The 24,421-nt window shown below is 41.3% G+C and overlaps 1 protein-coding gene across 4 annotated transcripts in view; it reads left to right on the forward strand.

The window, feature by feature from the left end:
* Positions 1-2,106: 2,106 nt before the first annotated feature.
* The window catches only part of LOC146384777 (SLAM family member 7-like), a 30,422-nt gene continuing 8,107 nt past the window's right edge, over positions 2,107-24,421 (forward strand). For 2 of the 4 annotated variants that reach the window (XR_014800357.1, XM_084929850.1), the window contains exons 1-4: positions 2,314-2,520; positions 16,414-16,716; positions 21,538-21,816; positions 21,893-22,012. Coding sequence is in view for 3 of the 4 variants with exons in the window: in XM_084929850.1 (XP_084785976.1) it covers positions 2,484-2,520; positions 16,414-16,716; positions 21,538-21,816; positions 21,893-22,012 (739 nt within the window). In the remaining variant the exon portion in view is untranslated. The other 2 variants (XM_084929851.1, XM_084929852.1) reach the window with 2 other exon arrangements.

Below are 24,421 nucleotides of genomic sequence, written 5' to 3' on the forward strand. Positions count from 1 at the left end.
TCAAAAAAGATTAGAGGTGTGTTTTTTCCACAGCTCTCAGTCGTGAACCTGTGTGGTCTGCACATGTGTGAACTGTTCCATCTAGTGTGAGAAGCGTCCCACAGGTGGAAAGGTTGAAAGCCACAGACTGCGTGACAAACGCTGTGTGCTGTGGTTGTGGCTGCAGAAATGAAAGCAGAGCTGATGATGTCTTCAGTGGCTCTGCAGAGCTGCGGCACACCAGACCGGACCGAGTAGCCAGACAGCAGCTTCTGTTAAAGGCACATTCGCTCCACATTTGACAGAACAGGAAACATGATGTGGTTTAGCTCTGCAGTCACGCTGCTGCAGCTTCTGCTGCAGGTACTCTGCCAGTGCCACTGTTGCATGTTACTGCTAATTCATTGTTCCCAGATAACGAGCAGCCACATCCTGTCACATCCTGTTTACTGCTCTCTTCCATCGTCAGCAGCTACTTTGTCCCAGAGAAAAATAATCAGCCAGGCCAAAGACGAGGGCCACGCTTCTTAAATAAGCCAGTGCTTTTGTATCTGTAAGGTCAACATGTGTTTGTAAGTGTTTCAGATGGACGAGTCGTCCAGCAACGCATTTACTGAAGTCTGTGTGCAGGCTGCAGGCAGGCTGCAGGACCATGCAGGCCTCAGAGGATGTCGACTGGTTTTCCTGGTTATTGCTGGTATTTGTGTGTATTTGTGTGTATTTTATCGACTATGTCAAAACGAATTCTTCTTTGTTTCTTTTGTAATTTGGATGGTTTGATTTCAGCTGTGCATTTGTGAGTGAGCCCTGAGCAGTGCACTACAGTGTGTGTGTGTGTGTGTGTGTGTGTGTGTGTTAATGTGAATTTTATATTTAAACAGGAACATTTGTCACTGCAGCTGTTGATGGACTCGAGAATTAATTTAAACGGTTTTTAAACTGCATTTGTTCAGAATAAATGACTTTAAATATATTTTGTGCGTCGTCACGCTGACGTCACACTGACATGGTGACACGACTCGGACATGTTTATAATCACAGGCATCATAAACAATATTTATTTATCATTTGAAATAAACAGAGTTCTGTGGACGCTTTTATTTGGATGTGAAATCATTTTTATCGATGAGACCACAGCGAGTGCTTGTAGTCGAGCACTGAGGCCCGATGAAGCTTTCAGTCAGCATGGAGATGTTTATTAATCTTACTGAGGCTGAACATCAGCAGCAAAGCTGTTTGTCACGTGCAGGAAACCAGTCAGGATGTCGTTGTTTGTTCTTTAAACCAGTTTCTCAGGCTGGTTCTATTGGAGCAGCAGCTGCCATCTTTGTTTACAGCTGCTGTTAAAAAAATGACACGTTCGCTTCCACAGTGTAAAAACAGAAGAGGAAATTTGCTCTCTTTTCCCCTTCCCTCTGACCTTTCCTCAATCCTGTTTTGTGCTTCCTCGTGTCCTCTGTCCTGCCTCTGACCCACAAACTGATCTTACAAATGTCTCAGTTCCTGATCGGTGACAGAATCTGTTCACTGAGCTTCCAAAGACTGACGTGAGTTTCTGAAGCATCAGCACAGCAGTAAACGAGCTGGATCACTTAGGAAAGTAAGGAAGTAAGGAACAAAGGAAAGGTGCTTCAGTGCTTCCTTTGTTATCTCCTTTAGGAGAGGAAATAAAATCGTTTTTATAAAGTTGCTCCTTGTTTCCATCATTCAGTTTGCATCAGCTCTGCTCACAGTTAAAGCACTGCTGTGTTTCCATCTTTAGGATTATCAATAATCTGAGAAACAGAAATCCAGAATAAAAGCAGTGAATCTGTGAACCAATGACAGGAAATGACGCAGGAGCCTGAGAAATACGACCTTTAATGTGAAACAGATCAGGAGTCCAACAGGAAACTGAACAATGACCAGCGAGAGCACACACACACACACACACACACACACACACACTGTGCAAAGTGAAGCAGGGGAACAAACGCGGTCAGAGATCAGCTGTGATGTAAATGTAGGAAAATACAAAAGTAAAATATATTAAAATATGAAATAAAGACCAAATTAAATTATGAGCGCTTTGGTCATTTTTCATGTGTTTCTATTCTGTCTGAAGTCATGGTTCAAACTCACAGAGTGCAGCAGACTCTCTAAGATGCAGTCTGACATTTGTAGTTTCCCAGCACAGTAACATCCACCATCACAGCTTCACTGAGATCCTCTCGGTCTCTTTTACAAAGTTCCCCATAATGACTCGTGTTTTCTTCACCTCGCGGCGTTTTCCCATTATAGCGTGTATAGGAGGAGGAGTCTGCCAGCTGAAGCTCGTCTGCAGACTCGGTGCGTTTTGCACTAAGCCAAGTTTATGGGTCAGGCTTAGTTCCAGTCTGAATTAAAATTAATTAATTATGATATTTTTTCCTCTTGTTTTCAAAAAGTGTTTCTTTGACGGACAGCTTGTGAGGAGACACAGCAGCAGGGATATTTGGTCATGACCGTCTCCGTTTAACTCTGCGATGGAGTCAAGTATGAGAGTCATTGTCCTTCTGGTTGGTGAGTTTACAGCAGCTGCATTTCACTGTGACAGAGATGAGACGGGCTGTGATGCTCACAGAGACTAACTGTACTTTGATTATTTACTTCCAGTGTGCAGCACTTTGCGTTTACAGTGTTTTATCATTTTCAATTCAATGTTATTTATATAGAAATCCTCTTATAAATAAAGATGATGATCTACAGATTAACATGTACACGGGCTGCGTCCGTGAAACAGGTCAAAGTAGAAAAACAGTAGAAACGAGCGGCCTCGTCACTAAGTGATTTCTATTAAAGCAGCTTCACAGAGCGACATCTCTGTGTCGTTGGTCAGAGCACCGATGAGCTGCAAGTGTTTAAACTGCAGGTTTATTGTTTATTAACCAACAAAATACAGATTTAAAAATGCAACGTGCTGTTTCTCACATACAGATTTATGTATTTAGTTCTTCCATTTTTATTCATTTCATGACACATTTAACGTCTTTAAGAGGAAAAGTTGTCACGTTGTCTTCCTGTAGTCTTTACTCTCTCACAGTAAGCTGGTACTCTGATACTTGGACTGATCATCGGTCCCACTTATATCCAGGTCATATTCATACACTCATGTGGGACTGTGTGCACTTGTTGGTATTTTAAATATCTGTCAGCTGCAGGATTATTGAAGGATATTTGGCTGTTAATGAACAGCAGAGGACCAAGAACAGAACCCTGAGGAACACCACTTTATAATCAGTGAAACTTTATTTTTACAGCAGCTTTCATGCAGTTTAGTGCAGCAAAGAACAAAAAACATAGAAACTAATATTAAAACACGTAATAGTTCTTTGGTCCTGTGCTTACATGAGTTCTCTCCCGCTGCTCCGGCTTCCTGCCACAGTCCATAAACACACAGCAGTGAGATTAACTGGTGATCGTGCAGAATAAAGCGCTGCAGAGGTCTCAGTAAGAATAGAAAATATATGAATGTGAGAACGTTACAAACACAAATTCATCACATTTAGAAAACATAAAACGTGTTTGGTTCAACACTTGATTAATAAGTGAGACAACAGGCCTGAGTTTAATGATATTTCTTAAATGGAAAAAACAAGAGCGGATCACAGACTCGACGTGAGCATCAAAAGTCAGAGATTGATCAAAAATCAATCCAAGATCGTGACTTTAACTCTGGGTGAGAAAGATCACAGATGTTGCCTAATATGGTGCTTGATGCTCTCTGGAGAGTTAAACACTCTGCGTTCAGCTGCAGAAACGTTTGTGCCATCCGGCTATAATTCCCTTAAGACCGTCCATCCCAGTTTACCCAGTTCACGTCTGCACACAGATGATAGGAAATGATTTTCAAACTACTACTAATAATAAGGCCTAATGGCAGGATATATAATGAGAATAACAAGGAGCTTAAACCGGATGTTGGAGCTATTTATTCTTCATTTTTATTATTTTCAAATTTGTTTGAGTTTGTTGTTGGTTTACTTATATTTTGGGGTTATTTAAAAGTTTATTTGTAGGTTAAAATTTGCTTTATGTTTTTGGTTTGTTGTTTATTTTGTTCGGTCAGTCAGGAAGAACCGCAGGACCATTTTCTATAAATAAAGGGACTGGTTTAGGACCAGCATGCACTGGGGCGGGGCTATGGATCTTTGTTTAATGCCAAACTGGATAAATGAACCATAAAATACAACTTTCAAGTTTTGGACGTTGGACTTCTTTGCCTGTGTACAAACTTACGGATGTTTGGTTGGATCACATCGATGATCAACAGTATCAAACTGCCTGACAGTCCAGGTTTTTTACTAGTTTAAAATGTTTTAATAAAATCTTTGAGGACTTGTAACCGCGACACTCTGTCTTTAATTGAGCCGTTTGTAATATTTTATATTCGGAGTTTCAGTTCAGACGTTTCTTTTCAAAAGTTCATAGTTTAAATGCTGAGGACGGCTGATGATCAGAAGCATTAATTATACACTTTTACTGGACACAGATAATTATATCGAAGGCTTTGGTGTTTAAAATTTGCTGTTCAGGATCAAAACTGTGTTTTTTCGTTTTGTTCCGTCTTACATGTGAGTAGAATAAAAAAGCTGAGAGTAAATAATCAAATTACTTTTGTTGGTTTATTGGTGTGTTTCAAGCAGGAAGCTCCGTCTGTTTATGGTGAGCACATTAGCTGAACTATGGAGATGCAGAAGTAACCTGATGATCTGATGTTGTCACTCATAATATTTTACAGTAAACATGTTGGAACATTTATGTGGACAGAAAAGGTGAAGTCAGCGAAGGTCATCAGTCACAGCAAAGATGCAGGAACCAGTTTTTATAAACTGAAGTTTGAAAGAACCGATTCAAAAACATGCGCAGCGTCGTTCGTCATAAAGCTTCAGATGATTCGACTGGAGTCCGAATCAAAGCTGTGACCTAAAATAAAAAGAACCTCTAGTTTAGTTCAGTTTGGACTTTGTTTATTCAAATTCTTAATAAAGCGTCAGGAATAAGAGCGATTCAAATAGAAAAATAAAAGTTAACTTATCAAACAAACATTAAAATGTGACTAAAGATAAACTGAACTTACTACTAAAAAAAGTGTTTTGCTAAGACACTGGCGGGAAAAGCGGCCCCTCCCTATGAAGACTGGTTAAACTGGCATCTTACAAAAAAGTGACTTATGGTCTATTAGAGCAGTCCCCAACCCCTGGGTCAGGGACCCGTACCGGGCCGTGAGAGCTGAGGCTCGGGTGTGAAATTTCTGGTTTTCAGGGCTTTTATCGTTAACTCTGTTTCCCTGGGTCTTTTCCCGTGTTGTAGTTGTGCGTCTTATTTTGAAAGAAATGATTACCTGTTACCATAGTGACCAGAGAGCATTAAGGGCAGAGAGGAGGATGTTACTCTCACTGTTGTTGGTGCATTTCAGGAGGACGCTGCTAATAAAGTTACACAATTACACAGTGAATTTGTGTTTATTATTATATTTACAGAATACCAGTTTCTGTCTCGGTCGTATCATTTTAATTTGTCGTATTTATCCGCGACATCTTAAAGGCCGGTCCGTGAAAATATTGTCGGACATTAAACCGTCCGTAGTGCAAGAAAGGTTGCAGCTACTAAACTTTATCAGTGTAACTGTGTCTGGTCTCCTTCCTCTCACCAGCTGGCTTTCAGCAGCTTGGTGGTTGTGGCGTCTGGTGTGTGAAAGTAGAAAGTAGAGTGTGAGTGTTATTTTTCTTTTTTGTTTATATCTAAAGTTTAAAAATAAAAATGTTGAAAAAAAATATACACACACACACACACACACTGAACCTTAAGTAAAATAATACTAACTAGACTGTAAAGAGAACCAAACTCTGGGCCTAACAGGAAACTACCAACATTTCTTTGGCCTGCTGGTCACTGACAGCTGTTTGTGTTATCACCAAGTAACAGCCAGACTAATACTCAGTGTTATTACAGGACACAGCTTCCTCTGTTTGCCATCGAAATTGAGGAAGGTTATAAGTGTTATAACTCTAAGTCCTGAACAGGATGTAGCAGACATGAATATTACATTAGAAGACATTAAGCATCGATCCAGAGCTGCATCCAGTTCAGAGTCTCCTCCTGGCTCTGACTCAGTAAACATGAAACACTGTAAGAAAGACGACGGTACAAATAACGCGTCTTTCTTCAACAGAAGCACCTCGTAGTCTTTACACCATGTTTGGTTGTGTTTGTATTTACAGCAGATAAAACCTTTAATATCTTGTATCAGCAGGAACATGTAAATATGCACGATGTGCCTACAAGCTCCAGTATCTCATCCACACTGTGTAACTTTAATGCACAGCTCACAGTTATCACAGTTTTTTAGTGTGAAAACTTCCTCGAGCTGGTTGTGCTGACAGATTTGAGCTGTATAGTTTTATTTGATATTGGCTGCTTTTGCATGTGCATGACATCTTTGTGGGTTTGAATGGGTGGGTGACTGAACGTGTAAAGAGCTTTGGGGTCCTTAGGGACTAAGTAAAGCGCTATACGGGCCATTTACCATTTATTACCTAAACCATGAACAAACCTAAACATGAGCTTGGAAAAACTGATAGTTGAAAACGTGAAATAAGCTCCAGGAAACAGGAAGCAGACAGATGACCTGACACCAAACGAAGGAAGACGGAGGACTTAAATAGACAGAGTGGAAATAAGGGAGATGGAAACACAGCTGACTAAGGCTGCGTCCACACGTACATGGGTATTTTTGAAAACAGAGATTTTCTGTTTTTGTGTTTTGTGTTTGTTTGTTTGTTTGTTTGTTTTTTAAATCCCGTCCAGACGTAAAGCCTGGGTGGGAAATGGTAGAAGCAGAAAGGAGTCCTGTGTGGAGGGACAGTAACTGTGTGAGTATATGTAAGCTTTTAAACACTGCAGAGAGTAAAATTAACCCTCTGTGGTCCAGGGTATAATTGGCTGTTTGACTACTTTTACCTCCACATTTCACCTTTAAAATGTGTTTTTCTTGCCTTGTTTGGTATCATTATTTTCAGCACAACCTCAAATATCTGAAATTCAAGTTATTTTTTCATTTTGGTATACTATATTAGCACAGAAGATCTAAATTCAGACAAAAAATAATTCAAAATCCGAGTAGAAAAAAGTAATATTTTTTACTGTAAAACCCACAAACATGTTTAACGAATCATTTTCACAAATAGAAATTGTACATTTCTAAAAATTATGCACAAGTTTTGCAAACAACAAAGTCATATGGTACTATTTACGTTTTTTATATAACCATTTAAAACTATTTACAGAACAATCAGCTGTGCTGCATCAAATAAGAAGCCACACAAATTATCTGTGCCAGTCCAAAAAATGTAGTTTGTGTTCAGTATAAGACAGAGGAGAACAGCACAGCCTAAACCTGCAGGTGTGACAGCAGGAGGTGCATCAGTCCAGTTTTCCATGTGGAGACAGTGTTTACATTGGAATCTGCCTGTGACAGAAAATGTGAAATTCAGCAGTCTAACTGACACACAATACAAAACAATAACTACACAACAAACTAACTACAGCCTCCAAACACGCTAAACGTCACTAATGTCTCACATATGAAAACTCGCTCTCTCTCTTTCTTTCGCTCGCCCGCTTTCCGTCGCGGGTGTCACTCCTAAAAACTTCCCCTTCTCCCTAAACAACCAAGTGTCACATGTTGCCTTATCATTTTTTTGATTGGCTGACATGGTAAACTCTAAGACCAATAGGGAAGGGGTGTTTTTTCTTTTTCTTGTTTCACTCACAAAGGGAGAGTGTTTGCTAGCGCTGTCTGTAGAAAACGCCGTTTTTACCGTTCTTCCCGCTGTAAACACCACTGTTATGTTCAGAAAAATACATTTTTTATCATAACTCTGGTTTTACGTGGCCCGTCGACACAATTCAAAAACTGGTATGTAGTTTGAAGTCCGCACTTTCGACCCAAGTTGAAATGGAGACTTTGACTCGCTGCATCTTGCAGCTGTGTCGTCTTAAATTGGTCATGTGATTTTGACGCGCCAGTGCGTCTGGGGATCCCAGAGGGTTAACAGTAACAGTATTTTGTGTAAGTCCGCCATTGTAGAAATTAATTTCACCGAAACAATAACGTGGCGCACAGTGTGACGTCAAAATATGCGCACACCTTTGACGCTGCGTTTTCTCCGTTTTCCTCGTCCACACATAAACGCAAAAACTGAGTTTTCGAAAATCTCCACCCTGGAAGTAGTTTTTAAAAATCTCTGTTTTCAGTGACTGAAAACGCCGTTTACGTGTGGACGAAAGGTGCAAACACATAGAAAAATCTGCGTTTTCAAAAATACCCGTGTACGTGTGGACGTAGCTAAAGGCTGGATATCGTCTAGAATCAATTCGATTCCATTTGAATTGGGGAAATTCTGCCTCAGACAGTCAGAAATATTATAATTATGATCATTTATGAGTACATGTCCATATTTTTACATTTTTAATATACAGTGGTCCCTCGTTTATCGCAGGAGTTGCGTTCTAAAAATAACCCACAATGGGTGAAATCCGCAAAGTAGCAAACTTTATTATTTTTTTTAAAAATTATTATAGATGGTTTAAGGCTGTAAAACCACTCACTACACACTTTGTGTGTTTAAACAAGAGGAAAAAAAAGTGAAAATGTTCATGTCTGTCTGAGAAAAGTGCACAAAGTTCAAACTTTGGTAGGAAAATAAGTTCAGTGTTATAGAATGAAGCCAAAGGAACCAGCAGGTGACGACACTTCATCGACATTGTTGTGTTTGTTGGGGAGAAAACTTACAAACATACAGTACAGGAGACGCAGCACGAGATAGATTGACGATGGTCTACAGCCAATCAACACGCAGAACACAATGACTGTAAAAAAAAAAAAAAAAAAAAGCATGCAGAATTGCACCAAACAAAATCTGCGAAACAGCGAGGCCGCAACATGCGAACCACGTAACAGCGAGGAAGCGCTGTATTTATCTATAAAAAGAAAGCTGACACTTCATCAGAGGTGTGACATCACAGCAGAGGCCTTTGTGTCAAAGTAATTTAGGATAAAACAGAAAAACATGAAGGAGATTTTCCTGTTCTGGCCTTTATAACCTTAAAATATTCTGCAGTAGAACAAAAACTGAAGAAGACCATGAACATCTGAAGATTACCTGATGGTAAATGGACTGATTCTTATACAGCGCTTTCTACTCTCCCGGAGTTCTCAAAGCGCTCTATACAACATGCCTCATTCACCCATTCACACCCACTCATGCAACCACTTCTAAACACAAGTACAAACTAAACTACATTCACACACCGTCACTCCGATGAACGCATTGGAGGCCAACTTGGGGTTCATATCTTGCCCAGGGATATTTGACATGCAGACTGGGGGAGCCAGGAATCAAACCACCAACCTTTCAATCAGTAGCTGATCTGCTCTACGACCTGTGATGATGCTGCTGAAGTGAAGCAGAGCAAAGTTACAGAGGTTTGATTACAGACACAGCTGAGAGTTTTGGAGTTTAGCTTCATTTTAAAATGTTTCTTCGGTATTGAACAGCAGAAATGAGGCTTTCTTGTTGGAAGTCATTTAAGTAAAATAAAGTTTTTATAAAACAGTGGCCGACAGTGCTGTACACATGTCACGATCCTGGGTCTTATGACCCAGAGTTTTGGAGTTTTAGTTTATGTTTAAGCCCTTTAGGTTTTCTAAGTTCATTTTTTATCATGCCTAGGTTGTTATAGTTCTATGTTATTAGATTCCCCTTGTGTCCTCCAACCCTGTTAAGTCTCCCTTGCCCTTCATGTGTTTCATGTCTGTGACTTATGTTTCCTGTTTTATTTTGAAGAGGTCTTGTGTTTCTATGTTCACTTGTTACGTTATTTAGTTTTACTCTTTCCCTGCGAGTTCATTATGTTCATGTGGGTTGTGCTGTTTTGATCTTTATAGTTGTTATTTCCCTAGGTTTCAGTTATGGTTATCATTCTTGTAATATGGCTTCCCTGTGTTCCATGTTGTGTCTACTGTGCCTTTCTGTACCATGTTTCAGGTTCCTATGTTCTGTCTCCCCAGTTGCTGTTAAGTTTACATGTCTAGAGTTCAGTCAGTGTGTTTCCTGTTTTACTTTGAAGGTCCGTGTCTCATGTCAGTGTTTCTAGTTTTGCTTCCCTTATCTCGGCCAGCCTGATTACTCCCAGCTGTGCTCTCCTGTGTCTCATTCCCTCGTTATCCCTCAGTGTATTTAAGCCCTGTGTGTCGTAGTCTCCCTCATGGCTGTGTTTCCCTGCGTGTCAGTTTATCCATGTCCCAGTTTAGTTTAGTTTTTCCATGCCATTCTGCAATAAAGCAGCTTTTTGAGTTTAATTTTGTTGTCGTGAGTTTTGCGTTTGGGTCCTTCTCCTGCCTGCACACAGCCGAAACATGAAAACACAACAGTAGACTGGTGCATAATAAGCAGCAAATAATGCAGAAAAAAGATTCTTAGGTGGAAAACTGTTCTTGAAATACACTGAGAGAGAGCTGTGCATGCAGTGTGATTTTTTTTCGTGGTTGGAAGCAAAACAGCAAAAGTATGGACATGGGAGAAAAAAAAATTAAGACAAACTTTTGTGAGACCTTACAAAGGTAACTCGGGATCTCGCAAAAGTTTTGGCCGCATTCTTCGGAGGCCGCCAGCTCGAAGACAGCCGGGAGGTCGAGGCACGATGTGCCAGGAGAGCGGTGTTACCCCCGGCTGTAGTAGGTCTCCCATTAGCTTTGAGATGGTGGGTGACGCCTCGAAAACGTCGGCGCACTTTTGCAAATATTTGATGTCTTGTAAAACGAGCAGATCTTTAACATTTACACAGCTACATTCACGCCTCAAAATATCTTTATTTTGAGGCGTGACCCAGAAAGATTAATATCACAACTAAGTAGCTGCCACCATTGTTGGAATTCCTATTTTGCAAGATCTTGGAAAAGTTCATCTTAATTTTTTTTTTCTCCTATGTCCCTTGCGGGGCTCCGTCCAAAGTCAGATTAGATTAGATGAAAATTTCTTAATCCCTCGGGTGGGTTCCTCCAGAAAATTCAGTACAGACGTCAGAGGGAATTCATGACCATGTCTGTGTGAAGCGTAGTTTGGATGTTTTTTACTGCTGTTTATGTGAATTTTGGAGAGAGATAAAAACCTGCAGCTTCAGAATCAGCGCAAAAAAGACGCAAACACAACATCAGAATCAGTGAGCTGTCGGCCTTCAGACCCAACAGCGTGTCGGTGTACGGGCCGTCAGGTGAGAATGGAGACATCTCACTGATTCTGATGCGTCGGCAGCTCTACGCTTTGTGTTTACATCTTTGTGCAGAATCCGTGTTCCTGCTCTCATTTACTGTTTTAGCAGTTTGGTGGTTGTTGAAATGTTGTGAGGTTTAACCTGAGATTCTGGCGCTTCAGGCAAAATAAATTTATATTTAAAAATCCATTTAGGATTTTTTTTTTTCTTTGCCTGTCCCGTTTGGTTCTTTGCCATCAGAATTATTGTCTAAAGGTGAAGAAAGATGCCCAACGGATTTACTTTACCAAATGGACCATCCCAGCCTTGCCATATTGGTCTATTTGATTCACCTTTTATTGGTTATTTTATTTTATTTTATTTTCACTTTCTAAATACGGGACAGACTTGACTGAGGAAAAGAAAGAGGGAAAGAAAAACACTAGGGAAGAGGAACGGCGATAAAGGGCAAACAACAAAAACCAACAAGACAAACAGACAAAAAATACATATATCGATCACCTGTTGAGAGAAAAAAAAGAAAACAAGCAAAAAGCCAACAGAGCCCTTAATAGGCCATGACCGCAACCCCGGGCTGAGCCCTCCAAGGAAGATGCTCCTGGGGGATCCCCCGACGCCCTAAGCCTGTCCCTACCCCCACACCAATCACAACAGCGAAGGTGGGACCAAACTATGACCCCCCCCCCCACCCCCCCACCCCCACTAGGAGCTGATCAAAGGAGCCCAGAGCAATTGATCTGATGTGGTGGCAGAGGCTGACTAATGCAATCTAATAGATAATTTCTATATTGGTTAGAATTAAGATTATTTTTATTTTTCCAGTTCATGAGGACTGTTTTCTTGGCTTTGCATAGGGCAGTGAAAACCATATGGGCCATATTCTTATCTGTAGTGACATTATCTAAGCTGCCCAACAAACACACTAAAGGGGAAGTTGGAATGTTACACTTCAGACACTTTGATAAGTCTTCACATATCTCGCGCCAAAACTTCTGAACTGGTGGACAGAACCAAAGAGCGTGGATTAATTAAATTAATTAAATGAAAGGTTTTTAAGCAAATCTGAGACCAGAAGTTTTGGTCTAAGTTAACTGATAAATCCGCTTCCCATTTTGCAATAGGAAGTGATATTGATTCATCTGTTTTAGAAAGAATTCTGTATATTTTGGAAAGTAATTTGGGGGTTTTAAGAGTAAGAAATTGAACCACACTTGGTGGTGTTTGTAGTTCAACTTGACCCGGTTTAAATTTCTTTTTTAGTATGGATTTAATTTGTTGATATTCTAAAAATCTTTTCTTGTTGATCACATATTGTGTAACTAGTCTGTCAAATGGGATAAATTCTGTTCCTTCTAGTATATGTTCTAAATATTTGATTCCTTTACCACTCCAATCTGGAAAGTTTATCAAGTTATTGTTTTTTAATATGTCCGGGTTGTTCCAGATAGGTGTACGTTTGCATGGGATTAATGAAGACTCCGTCAATGTTAGAAATGTGAATCTAGAGATCTGAACCAATCTTGTGGCGGTTTAGTTGGGATCATTGAGATGAAATAATTTATTTTTGGTAAGACCATCATTTTTATAGCAACCCTTCCCATGAGTGATATGGGTAGACATTTCCATCGAGCCAGATCGCCTTCTACCTTCTTTAAAAGTGGGATATGGTTTAATTTAGTTAGATCTGCAAGCTTGGGAGAAACATTAATACCTAAATATTTTATATTTCCCAATTGCAGTGGTGTAGAAGAGGAATTATGGATTTAGGATTTAATGACGTTATATCATGTTATCAAGCCAAAATCGATAATTCAAACCCACCCCTGCAGCTGAGAAAAATAAACATGATGCCACATGATGAGGGAGTGAGGAGGAGGAGAGGGAGGAAGCATGAGAGAGAAGAGGAGACTACAACACAGGAAGAGGGAACGAGACATGATGGGCGTACATGACAGACGAGGGAGACGAGACACTGAGCTGAGACGACATGGAAACAAATATAACTAAATATAAAATCAAAGCAAAGAATAATTAATACGAACTAAACTTCCAACACAACGAACTACAAAAACATCATAACCTAAATATCCTCAGGTCAGTGACATGATCGGGTATAAAGAGAGTCTTTAGTCGTGTCCAAATTCATGGGCTGCATCCTCCTGAGGACCCGTCCTTCGCAGTCTACGAGGGCCGGGTCCTCAGAAGGTCGGGTAGGCTGGAAGTACACGGCTGTGAAATTGGACGATCGAGCCTTCAGATTTGCGTCACCGCTGTCTCGGTGGAGTTTAATAAACTCGGCCGTCTGCTCCTTGCTATCTAAAATATAACAGGACACTGGAGTAAACTCTCACACTTCTGTTTAGTCAGTTTTCTGTTTGACGTTTATTCAGCTGTGTAAAAACCACCCAGGGAATTAAAAACGTTTTTGTTTTTTTTATCTGTTGGAGATTATGTATGTATGTTATGTACCACGCATCCCAACACGCTCCTTCCGGTTGTCACCTATATAGGTTCCCCCAGTTCTGCAAACTGTTCATTCTCATTTACGTGCCCTCCCTCCCTCCTTGTTCTCAATTCTTAACTTCTTCACTTCTATTTAGTACACGGGGATCTGCCCGGGAGCCGTCGCCAGTCCCCTTCGAGGCCTTCCCCAAACCGCAGCTCAATTCATGTCCAAGCATCACCTTTACCTGCTAAAACGCTGTCAAACTTAAATGAGGACGTGGGCCCAGCTAGTGAAATCTAATCTAGTAACTTTAATCTCAGCCAAACCGATTTATTCACGAACAAATAAAACACTGAAGAAGCCAAACAATAACATTTTTAGGTTGTCTAAGTGTTTTATATGTTACGTTTAACCTGAGTAGCCAAAGTCCGCGGTGATCTGAAAATGATGTGCCGGGAGTTGTGCCGTTCTCGGCGGCTTCAGTGACCCTCGAGCTCTCGGCTATCGAGCTGGTGGGTAACAGACGTCTCCGAACACATCGGAGCACTTTTGAGAATATTAGTGATGAGCGGATTGATACTGAATTATCGATTCCTCCCATACCAGTAATTTATGTTCTAGAATCGATTCTCATATTAAAATATTGATATTTTATTAATTTAGGGTAATTTTTTAGTTTATCATTAACAGGAACAAAGTGGAAAAAAACGATAACATTCGGATTGTCTACATTCGAAGGAACTACTTCCTCTTCCACCTTTCATAGTCATGTGCGAAATACGGCTGTATAACTGTGTGGCAGCCCCGGCATGCGCACTCTCAACAATGGCTGAGCGTAAATGGAGTTATGTGCAGACATACATGTGGCACGACAGTGAGGTGTTGTGGCAACACCACTAACCTTGTCAAACACCCCTGAGTAAATCATATCACAGAATATGAGGTGCGTATGTTGAGGCAAACTGAAGAGGAGGAGAAGGACAGGTGCTGCTAGGGCGAGACAGACGTCTCTCACTGAGTCCTTTAGTGCTGCAGGAGGGCAAGCTGTTCAAATGGCGCACAACTTCTTTTTTTTTTATTTCTATATAATAATTGTGCATCATTAAGTGATAAGAACAAGTAATCTGACGTCCTGTAATCATTATGAAGCTATAATTTGAGATACAATAAAAGATACAGTAAAAAAATGTACAAAGTATCGGATCAGTATCGTTGATAACGCCCCGAATTTTACTTGGTATCAGATCGGAAAGGAAATCAGTGGTATCGCACATCACTAGCAAATATGCAACATCTTGATAAACCGAGCAGATATTTGAAGTTTACACAGCTACATTCTCGCCTGAAAATATGTGAAGAGTTTATTTTGTCACCCAGAAAGATTAATAAGAGTAATATTAAAACTTAGTAGCGGCCGCCATTTTTAAAAACTGGAATCGGCTGAGCTGCGCTTTGAATTCTGGGATATGGTGGGCCACGAAGGACACACCGACCCATCCTTCAAATTCGGGGAAAATTAGGACGCATTTGTTGGCTGCATTCGGAGGAGTCTACGAATTTGGACAGCCTTCATCGCGTCGCTGTGACGTAATCGGTCTACAAATGCGGCCTCAGGAGGATGCAGCCCATGAATTTGGACACGCCCTCAGGCTACGTCCACACGTACACGGGTATTTTTGCGTTTCCACTTTTCGTCCACATGTAAACGGCGTTTTCGATCACAGGAAACTGAGACTTTTAAAAACTCCTGCCAGGGTGGAGATTTTTGAAAACTCAGTTTTGCGTTTACGTGTGGACGAGGTAAACAGAGAAAACGCAGCGTCAAAGGTGTGCGCATTTTTTGACGTCACACTGTGCGCCACGTTATTGTTTCGGTGAAATGAATTTCTACAATGGCGGACGTAGACAAAATACGCTACTGTTAATTTTACTCTCTGCAGTGTTTAAATGCTCACATATACACACACAGTTACTGTCCCTCCACACATACGACTCAGTTCTGCTTCTATGCGCCAGCTTTGTTTACTATTTCCCACCCAGGCTTCTAGAACTCTGATTGGCCAACTTTTCTACACGGTTGTCGCCACGTGTTGCTTTGGTATGTTCCTAGCAGCGTTTTCCTTCATTTTTGGCATTTACGTGTGGATGGGATTTATTTAGTTATTTTTTATTTATTTATTTTTTTAATCGGAAACAGAAAATCTCTGTTTTCAAAAATACCCGTGTACGTCTGGACGTAGCCTTCAAGAGGCCGAGTTTCTCAGAAATAAACAAGTTGATCAGTCTGCAGAGGAAACATGACCCCGTCCAGCGTTTACAGACGTGTTGCTGCCATCAGATTAAAAATGAGCTCTCTCAGTTTAAACATGTGAAATGTTTTCTATCTTCTATTGTGAATAAAATATGGCTTCATGACATTTGAACATTATTTGACACCAACGACCTTTTTGCAGCTGTAAATGTTTAGTTTGTCACAACCAGATCAAAAAGTAAGAACTTGTTGTGATTGGTGTAAAATGTGTGAGGCTGAGTTCCTCCTGTCACTGATGCAGCTCACATGTATCAGCTTCACCCTCCTCGTGCTTCATGTTGCCTGGATTTAATCCTCACTTACTTTCTGTGGCTCTTTGTAAGATCTCTGATCACTTTCATTAAAGTTCTCACTGACTGTTGGATCTCTTCATATTTTACAGTGATGAGATTTTCTGCTTCTGAGGAAGTGAAGAAGAACCTGACGGGCACTGTGGGAGGAAACATCACTCTACCTGACTCTGTGCAGGAGAAAGGATATCTGTCATATGGAAGAAAGATTATTGCTGATGTGATTAAGGGGGAATTTGACATATCAGAGGAAATTTATAAGACCAGACTTCAGTGGGACAGAAACTCTGGACTCTTTACACTCACAGAGCTGCAGAGGAACGACTCAGGGATTTATACTGTCGACTCTAAAACAGGAAAAGGTTCCACATCATCATATAAGCTCACAGTGTACGGTAAGTCTCATATTTATTCTGGTATATTTTTGTGCAACATCCCAGCTTCATATGTGACCTCAGTCTGTATGTTCCTCATTAGTTTGGTCATATCATCACTTCAGAATAAAAACAGCTTTTTGTTCTTATAATCCCACAAATGTCTGGTGTGAAAGGAATAATCAGCTTTGACTTCAGTGTTTTCACCAACATTACTGATCTGTACAAAGTGAATGAAAGAACAGGACAAAGCAGAAACTTTAAACACTGTTCTTAGAAAATCCTGCAGAACAACTGAAATTAACACGTTTTTATTTAACAGCTTTTTTTAACCAAAACACAAAACTTCCTGTTTACTTGAACATGTTTCCCATTTCATGGTCACCTTAATCCACAGAGAAGTAACACAAAGCCTCATTGGCCATGTTCCCACTAGTGCCTAACTATCGCCCAATCACAGCTCAGCACAGCACCCTGTGAGTTTCTAAGGTATTGAACTTCTTTATGAAGCATTAACAGTTACTTCTTACAGTGAAACATGTATATTTGAACAGCCCAGCTGCCACCTGTCAGTCTTGTATGGCCTACAGTGTTACACTGCCTAAAAAGCAGAACAGACACTTTTATTTTGATGGGTTTGTTGTTGATGGTGACTTCCTGTGGCTGCTGCTGTGAGAGGAACACATTACAAAACACAAGCTGTGGTTTCCACTCATGAAGCAACACATTGTGCTGTAATGTTTGTGTCTGACTACAAAGCTGCTGTCTGTGTCGTAGAAAACCAATGACAGTCATGTAGTTATGGGAACGCACCCACACACAGAATAATGTCTTTGTGTTGTTTTCTTCCTTTCATGAGGATTTGAATCAGAGCGTTTGTTTCTTCTGTGTCCTCTTCAGCACCTTCTGCTGATAGTGATGCTAGTTTGACAGGAAACCTGAGAAATCCCTCATAAACCTTTATAATGAGATTCAAATGGATATAATGGTGGTTTGGCAGTCTGCTGTCTCTCGTGTGTAGGGATGGGTATCGTTTAGGTTTTATCCGATACCGGTGCTAAACCGGTACTTTTGAAACAGTGCTGGTGCTTAAACAATGGAAAAAACACAAACTTTGTCCAAAAACCTCTCATGTTTAGCTGTTTTCCACCTTTTTTGGTCATTTTAGCCTTTTTGGCCAGGGTGAAGGGAGCATCTGCCATCAAACAAGAAGACAGCCGCATGTAGCTACGACGGTGTTTGCTAGTTCACCTTACATGCATTAATGTAATAACGTGGTTAGCCTACTCAACGTAAATTACACACGAACAACATTAAGCTACTCACGCAGAGAAGAACGGCTGCTGCTGCATCATCATCCTCATCATTTCTGCTGCACTGGCAGGGCTAGGGGCCAGGACTCTCCTCTTCGGGTTTTTGGGGGATGTTGCTAACTCCGGGCCCACAGTAGATGTACACGGTGTGAGGTCTTGCAGCAAGCTATCAAATATGGTGCATTTCTCGGCTTTTAAAAAAACACTATGCATCGCCAGGTGTTTCATCAGATTCGAGGTGTTGTCTCCTTTGCACAGTACCACCTTAAAGCACTTGTTGCAGGCTGCTGAGTTTGAATCTTTTGCTGTGAAGTACAGCCAGACTTTTGACCGCTTCGCCTTGGGCATTTTAATCTGTAGCTCTGCTCTAAAAGAACGTACGTACCTGGACCCGCCTACTATGCTTGGAAAGGTAAAATGATTGGCTAGAATCCAAAGTGTATGACATCTCAGGAAAGAAAGCACCGAAATGTGTGCTGGTTTTCTGTCTGGTTACTACCGTTTATGTCAGAACCGGTGCAATAATGGCACCGGATACTGGTACCCATCCCTACTCGTGTGGTTTGTTTTCAGACAGTTCTGCAGTAAATCTCCTCTCATCATCATCATCACGCTACCTGTGGTTGATTTAACCAGTAACACCAATAACTTTTGAAAGGAAGAAAATCTGTTTCGTTGTAGAGGAAGAAGAAAGGCTTCCACAGAAGTTGAGGTTTTGAGTCCACAGAGTTTCACAGGAAAGATGTGACCGAGACGTTTAGACAAACGATTGAACAGAACAGTCAGAAGCTGCTGGTTGAAGGGAAACAAGCACAAAAAGAGTTTGTGTTGATTGTGACATCAGAGCAGCTCACCTGAAATTCAAAGCTCTGCTCCAGGATCGCTGCTTACCCAACAAATAGACCCTTAGAGTTCATATGGGGAGGTGTCGGCAGACCCACATGGTCTACAACAGACAGTGTGGGACTTTACTGCCACCAGTTGGTATGTAGTACGCACCAGAATAATCCTCAAAAAGAGAGGCCGTTTTAGTTCCTCCCTCGTTTGGAGGTCATCACAGAGCTGATTTTGGCAGATTTTTACTCCAAACACCAAAGCGTCTGAGTTTTTATCACGTCTGCCACTGCAGGAACCCTCAAACATGCACACACTGTTGCTTTGTTCACTGTGTTTGTGCTGTTTGCTGCACAGCTCTCACCGCTGTCTCCTCCCACACTCTTGTGGTTGTTGCACAAACACGTTACCGCACTATGCCCCTGCCCTCAAAGACATCACATAAAATACTATAGAACAAGCAGTATGTGTTAGTAGAACATGTCCTGACATCTTTCACTGTTCAGTATACCAGTCATATACAGTTTAAGATTGGAATAAGTTGCTGTCTCTAATCTGCATTTTTATGACAGTGAAATTAAAAAATGTTCTCTTATTTCATCTTCCCCACAATATTCACATTTCTCTTTATCAGGTTCCCTTTATTATAAAGAGTTTGCCAGAAAACATCTCTGTGAACGCCCACAGTGGGCAGCTGTTGTTGAACAGGACAAACCACATGTGTTTTCTATGGCTTTACTATTTCTTGGGTGGTGTTGAGACTGTGACGTCTTCTTGCCGAACCTCCAAACTTTGTTAGTCTGTTACCAGGGCTATGCTAGCTAGCCTTGTTTTTAGCCTGTCTGCTAACTGTCTGCTGCCCTGAAGCTACAGCTGTCTGTGGGCTTTGCCTACTGACGTACTTTTACAAGTTGATACCCGACAACTGAAGCAGGATCTTAGGATGAAGGACGAGCTTATCCTGGAGTTTTCATCTATGGACACCACACAAGCTAACCACCTGGCTTCACTACCCGTCTCAGTAGAGAAACCTGCTCCCCGTTCACTCAGTGCTCAGCCCCAGCTGCTCACAAACCACTTTCCACTGGAACCAGTTCAGCCACATCTACACATCTTCTATTCTGTGATGCCATTGTTATGTTCTAGCTTAAACTGCCATGTTTCCTTTTCTGCTTTCTGTTTTTCCTCTCAGTGCCCATCTCTGGTGGCAGACCTCACATTTCCCCGCTGTTAGCTCAGTGTTTCCACCACAGTCTTCCTCCTGCTGCTCATTCTCTAAAGGCCTCCATATCAGCACTTTTCTCTCTTTTGCGTCTCAGCAGCATCTTTGTACCAGAGCCTGACCTCAGCCCACAGCTGAATTTACCTCCCTGCTGATTTTGTCTAATCAAACAGAAGAGCTTAGGCTGTTCTGTGTTTGGATCTGTAAGACATAACAGATAAAGATCTCCTTAATACAGTCGTTCTGTCATGGTCCTGAGTCTGCCGACTCAGTGTTTTGTGTTTCCTTATGTTTTTGTTCATTCCGAGTATGTATTCTGTTGTGATTTGCCATTTGTTAGGTTTCTGTTCTTTGCCTGCCTGCTCCCACTTCTCTGTGTTCCCTCCGTCTGTCCATGGTGTCACACTGTCTGCTTGTGAATCTGTCTGTTTAGTTCTGTGTCTGTGAGTTTCCTGTTTTATTGTGAAGGTCTCCGTCTGATGTGAGTGTGTTCAGTTTACGTTTCCCCTGTCCCGTCAGCTCTGATTTCTCCCAGCTGTGTTACTCCGTGTCAGTCTGCGTTACTTCGTCTGCCTCTCTCTGCCTCTGTCGTATGCTCCCAGTTTAGGTGTCTTCAGTTATTTTGTCATGCCCCACTGCTCGTTTACCACTACACCACCTTGTAAATAAACTTCACTAGCATTTTCATCCACTGCTTGCATCTTGGGTCCTCCTTCTTCCACACCACACGGCTCGCCTCCTTAGCCGTGACACGTTCAATGGTTTTGACCAGAGAAGTGAGTAAATAAAATTGTGTTCATATAGCACCTTTCAAGACAGCCATCACAAAGAACTAAAAAAAACAACTAAACGCAGGTTTAAAAAGATGAGTTTTTATTTGTTTCTTAGACCACTGAGTCCACGGAGCTCAAACTCAGAGGGAGAGAGCTGCAGAGTGTGACGCTGTGTCTCCTTTAGGTTTCAGCCTTGTGTGATGTAAGCAGACCATCATCTCCTGCTGGAAGCTGCTACAACCTGTAGATGTTCCAGCGAGTTTCTGCTTACAAATGTGAACAAGGGACTACTGTAATCCAAACATGATGAAATGAATGCAAGAAGCATGTGTTATTATTTATTATTTATATAATACATGATTTCACTTCAGTGTTACACATCAGTACTTCACTTGGCAATTTTTCTCTTGTGATAAAAACACGATCGAATCAGAGAAGCCGACGTCATTCAAAACAGGTTTTTGTGAGAGACGGCCAATCAGAAGGAGGCTGGTATGGGGCGGGGCTAAAAATCAGGCAAAGCTGCTTCGGTAAAAAAGTAAAATTTGAGATGAGCAGTTTCATATTAATGTTCACTGACTGCATTAAAGCAGCAATAACCAGAGCTCTGCTGTCCTGATGATGTTCACTAACAAAAAGCAGAAAGTTAAAAACATTTTTCTGATGTTAATTTTTATTCTCCATCACTTTTCACCTCCAGATCCTGTACCAACACCTAATGTGACTAAGCTGAACTCCAGCTCTGAGAGCTGCTCCTTACTGTGTTGGGTGGACAGAGAGACCACACTGCTGTGGTTTAAAGACCAGCAGATGCTGAACCAGAGCAGCTCTGCGCTCTCTCTGCCTCTCACTGTGCACAAACAGGACTTCAGCTCCTCTTACAGATGTGTGGCTGCAAACCCTGCAGAGGATAAAACTCTTCCTGTCCGTGTGAGAACCACCTGTGGAGACACCAACAGCTCGACTGAACCAAGAAACTGTGAGATTATTTCCAACTGTGATTTTTAAACATGTTGTTCACTGTGTTTGCTGACATCTGATTTCCTGTTTGACAGATAACATCCTCATTATAATCTTCTGTGTCCTGTCGGTTGTGATGATCGTACTTGCTGCTTTTTTCATCAAGTCAAAGTATCTTTCCCCAAACAAAACGAAGACAAACGGACAGGCACAAGGCAGGTATTTATTTTCTCTTTTTATTTTATTTATTGTATTTACTTCTAACCTCTTTAGAGCTTGTAGGTCTAAACCTTCAGATCCAGATGATATTGGACAAAAACACATTTGAGTCCACTCAGCTGTAACACGTCTGTGTTTAACTGTAGTGTGACTGACTTCAGTAGAGTCTTTGTCCTGTTAGTGGAACTATGAGCTGCTTCCAGTGCATCACTATCAGCACTAAGAGGCCGCCGAGGCTGACGGCTCGATGCTGCCGTGTTGTGTCACAGAGGATCTTGTGGTTGAGCTGCTTCAGTAGAAACATGCAGCTGTCACCGTGAGCTCTGTGTTTGATCACATCTGACTAAACCTGACGAGCCAAGCTTCTGTGGGAGGTTTTTATGCAAAATAATGAAGTCATTTAAATCTCCATTCCCATGTAAACTGTGCGTGTTATATATGACAACAGGAACTGACTGAAAAGAAAGCAAACATGTACTGAAGGTAAACCTCTGTTCACTTCAAAACTGCAAATGTCTCTGCTCATTAACTCCTTTGGGTCTGTCGTCGTTTGTCCTCCTGAGAACAAAAGTATTGAATCCACTACAGAGGACGTAATGAGCAGGCTGGTCTCAGGAGGACACGGCCCACTCTGGACTCAAGTACTAAAAGCAGGATGTGGGACTCTGTGCGGTTGTGTGTCGTGGTCGTGTGGTTTTGTTCCAGAAGCTCCGGGAGTTTCATTGTTAAGCTAACGTTTGGTTTCCTGTATCTATTAATACTGAGAACTAATCATCTTCCTGTCTGCGTGACTTGTTCTAACTGTGACTTTCATGTCTTGTGAGATTATTGGGTCACTTTCAGTGTCAGAGTTAAGTGTGATGATATTCTGGTTTCCTTCTTTGTTTCTTTCCCGTTTCGTTCCCTGCAGAGTTTTCAAACATTATTCCTGTTTTCCTTTTTAACAGAGTCTTCTCATGTTTAGTGTTTTTATGTTCACGTCTTCCTGCTTCAGTGGTTTTTGTCCATGTTTTACTTTGTAGTTCTTTCTTTCTACAGTCTCATTGTCTTGATTACCCGCACCTGTGTCTCGTTCCCCAGCTGTGTCCACTTCCTGTTTGATCCTGTGTCCATGAACAGTCCTTCTGTTTCTTCATAGTTTTGATCATAACATCAGTGAATCTGTCTTTGTGCTTCTGGTTCTGATACTTGTGACTCTTCTTCCTCTCAGTGCTGCCTGCTCACATCAGCAATGATTAAAAATCAATAACCTTGATTGATACTCGCCCTCTGTGGGAGACGTGTGTCTGAGAGATTTACATCAGGCAAACTTTAGTGATTAATTTGATCCTACTGTACTGTTAAGAGGACATCCTGGACCTCCCAGTGATGCTACATTTGTGGGGGTTGATTCAAATACAAGGACGTCTGTTTTCAGCAATACGTGATCGTTTTATGTAGCGATTATGCTTCTATTGTTAAAAATCAAATAGTTTCTTTAATATGATTTTCGTACCTGAAAACTTAAAAGGTTTTCAGAAATCTGCAGCAGTTTGAACCTTTTCCAAACAGAACATTCACTCAGTCGTCTGTGTGTGGACAGCAGGACTTTCATACTTCAGGAAGCAGAGGAAGGGCGAGGCAGGATGTAATGTGGAGGAGGGTCAGACGTTAATGCAGGAAAGTGAAAGAGGACACGAGCATTCGAGGAGCCAGAGCAGCGGCAAACTAACCGCACCCACCAACTGTTTTCAATGAGAAGCAGTGTGTGAGCTCTGAAGGCTTCTGGACGTTATCGTGTGATGAAGGGGAACAAAGAACGTTTTCAGCTGAATTCACACAGCTGATCTTATATAAAGAAGAATCTATTATTAAAAGTACATTAAACTGTACCTTTCACTTTGTTATCAAAGCGATTTCAACTTCCCGGCCGACCTAATGAGCCAAAGACGAACAGCATCAGTTTCACGTCTTTGTCCTGTTAGTAGCTTTTACTCTGAAGTCCGGACTCCTTTTAAGAACATCCATCGTGGAGCATCTGCAGGTCGATGTTGAAACTACAGATTATCACCTGTAGTTCTGCAGTTAGTTCACTTTGCTTCATGCACCTCCACCTGGTGGGATTTGGACTGGACTGTTTTTTGCTTCACGATGAAGTTGACAAGTTTAGTTTTTATTGGCTGTTCGATCCAAATGTTCACATCAGTATCAAATCGTTTCTTTAGTCTCTCTCATATTCTGTGTTGCTGCAGTTTGAAGCAGTAAATATTTCTGTACAAACACTTTTCTCTCCCTGTGAAATCAGCAGCTGGACCTTTGGCTGCAACACACCGTGAGACAAACTGCACACAAACAGTTTGTTGAGCTGATAGAAAGGCTGCATTTTACATTACCTGAAACAACATGTTTCTCCCTTTATGCTCGCT

Source organism: Perissodus microlepis, chromosome 6 (genome assembly GCF_051167445.1).
Source record: "Perissodus microlepis isolate ML-2025 ecotype Zambia chromosome 6, ASM5116744v1, whole genome shotgun sequence".
Lineage (NCBI taxonomy): Eukaryota > Metazoa > Chordata > Actinopteri > Cichliformes > Cichlidae > Perissodus > Perissodus microlepis.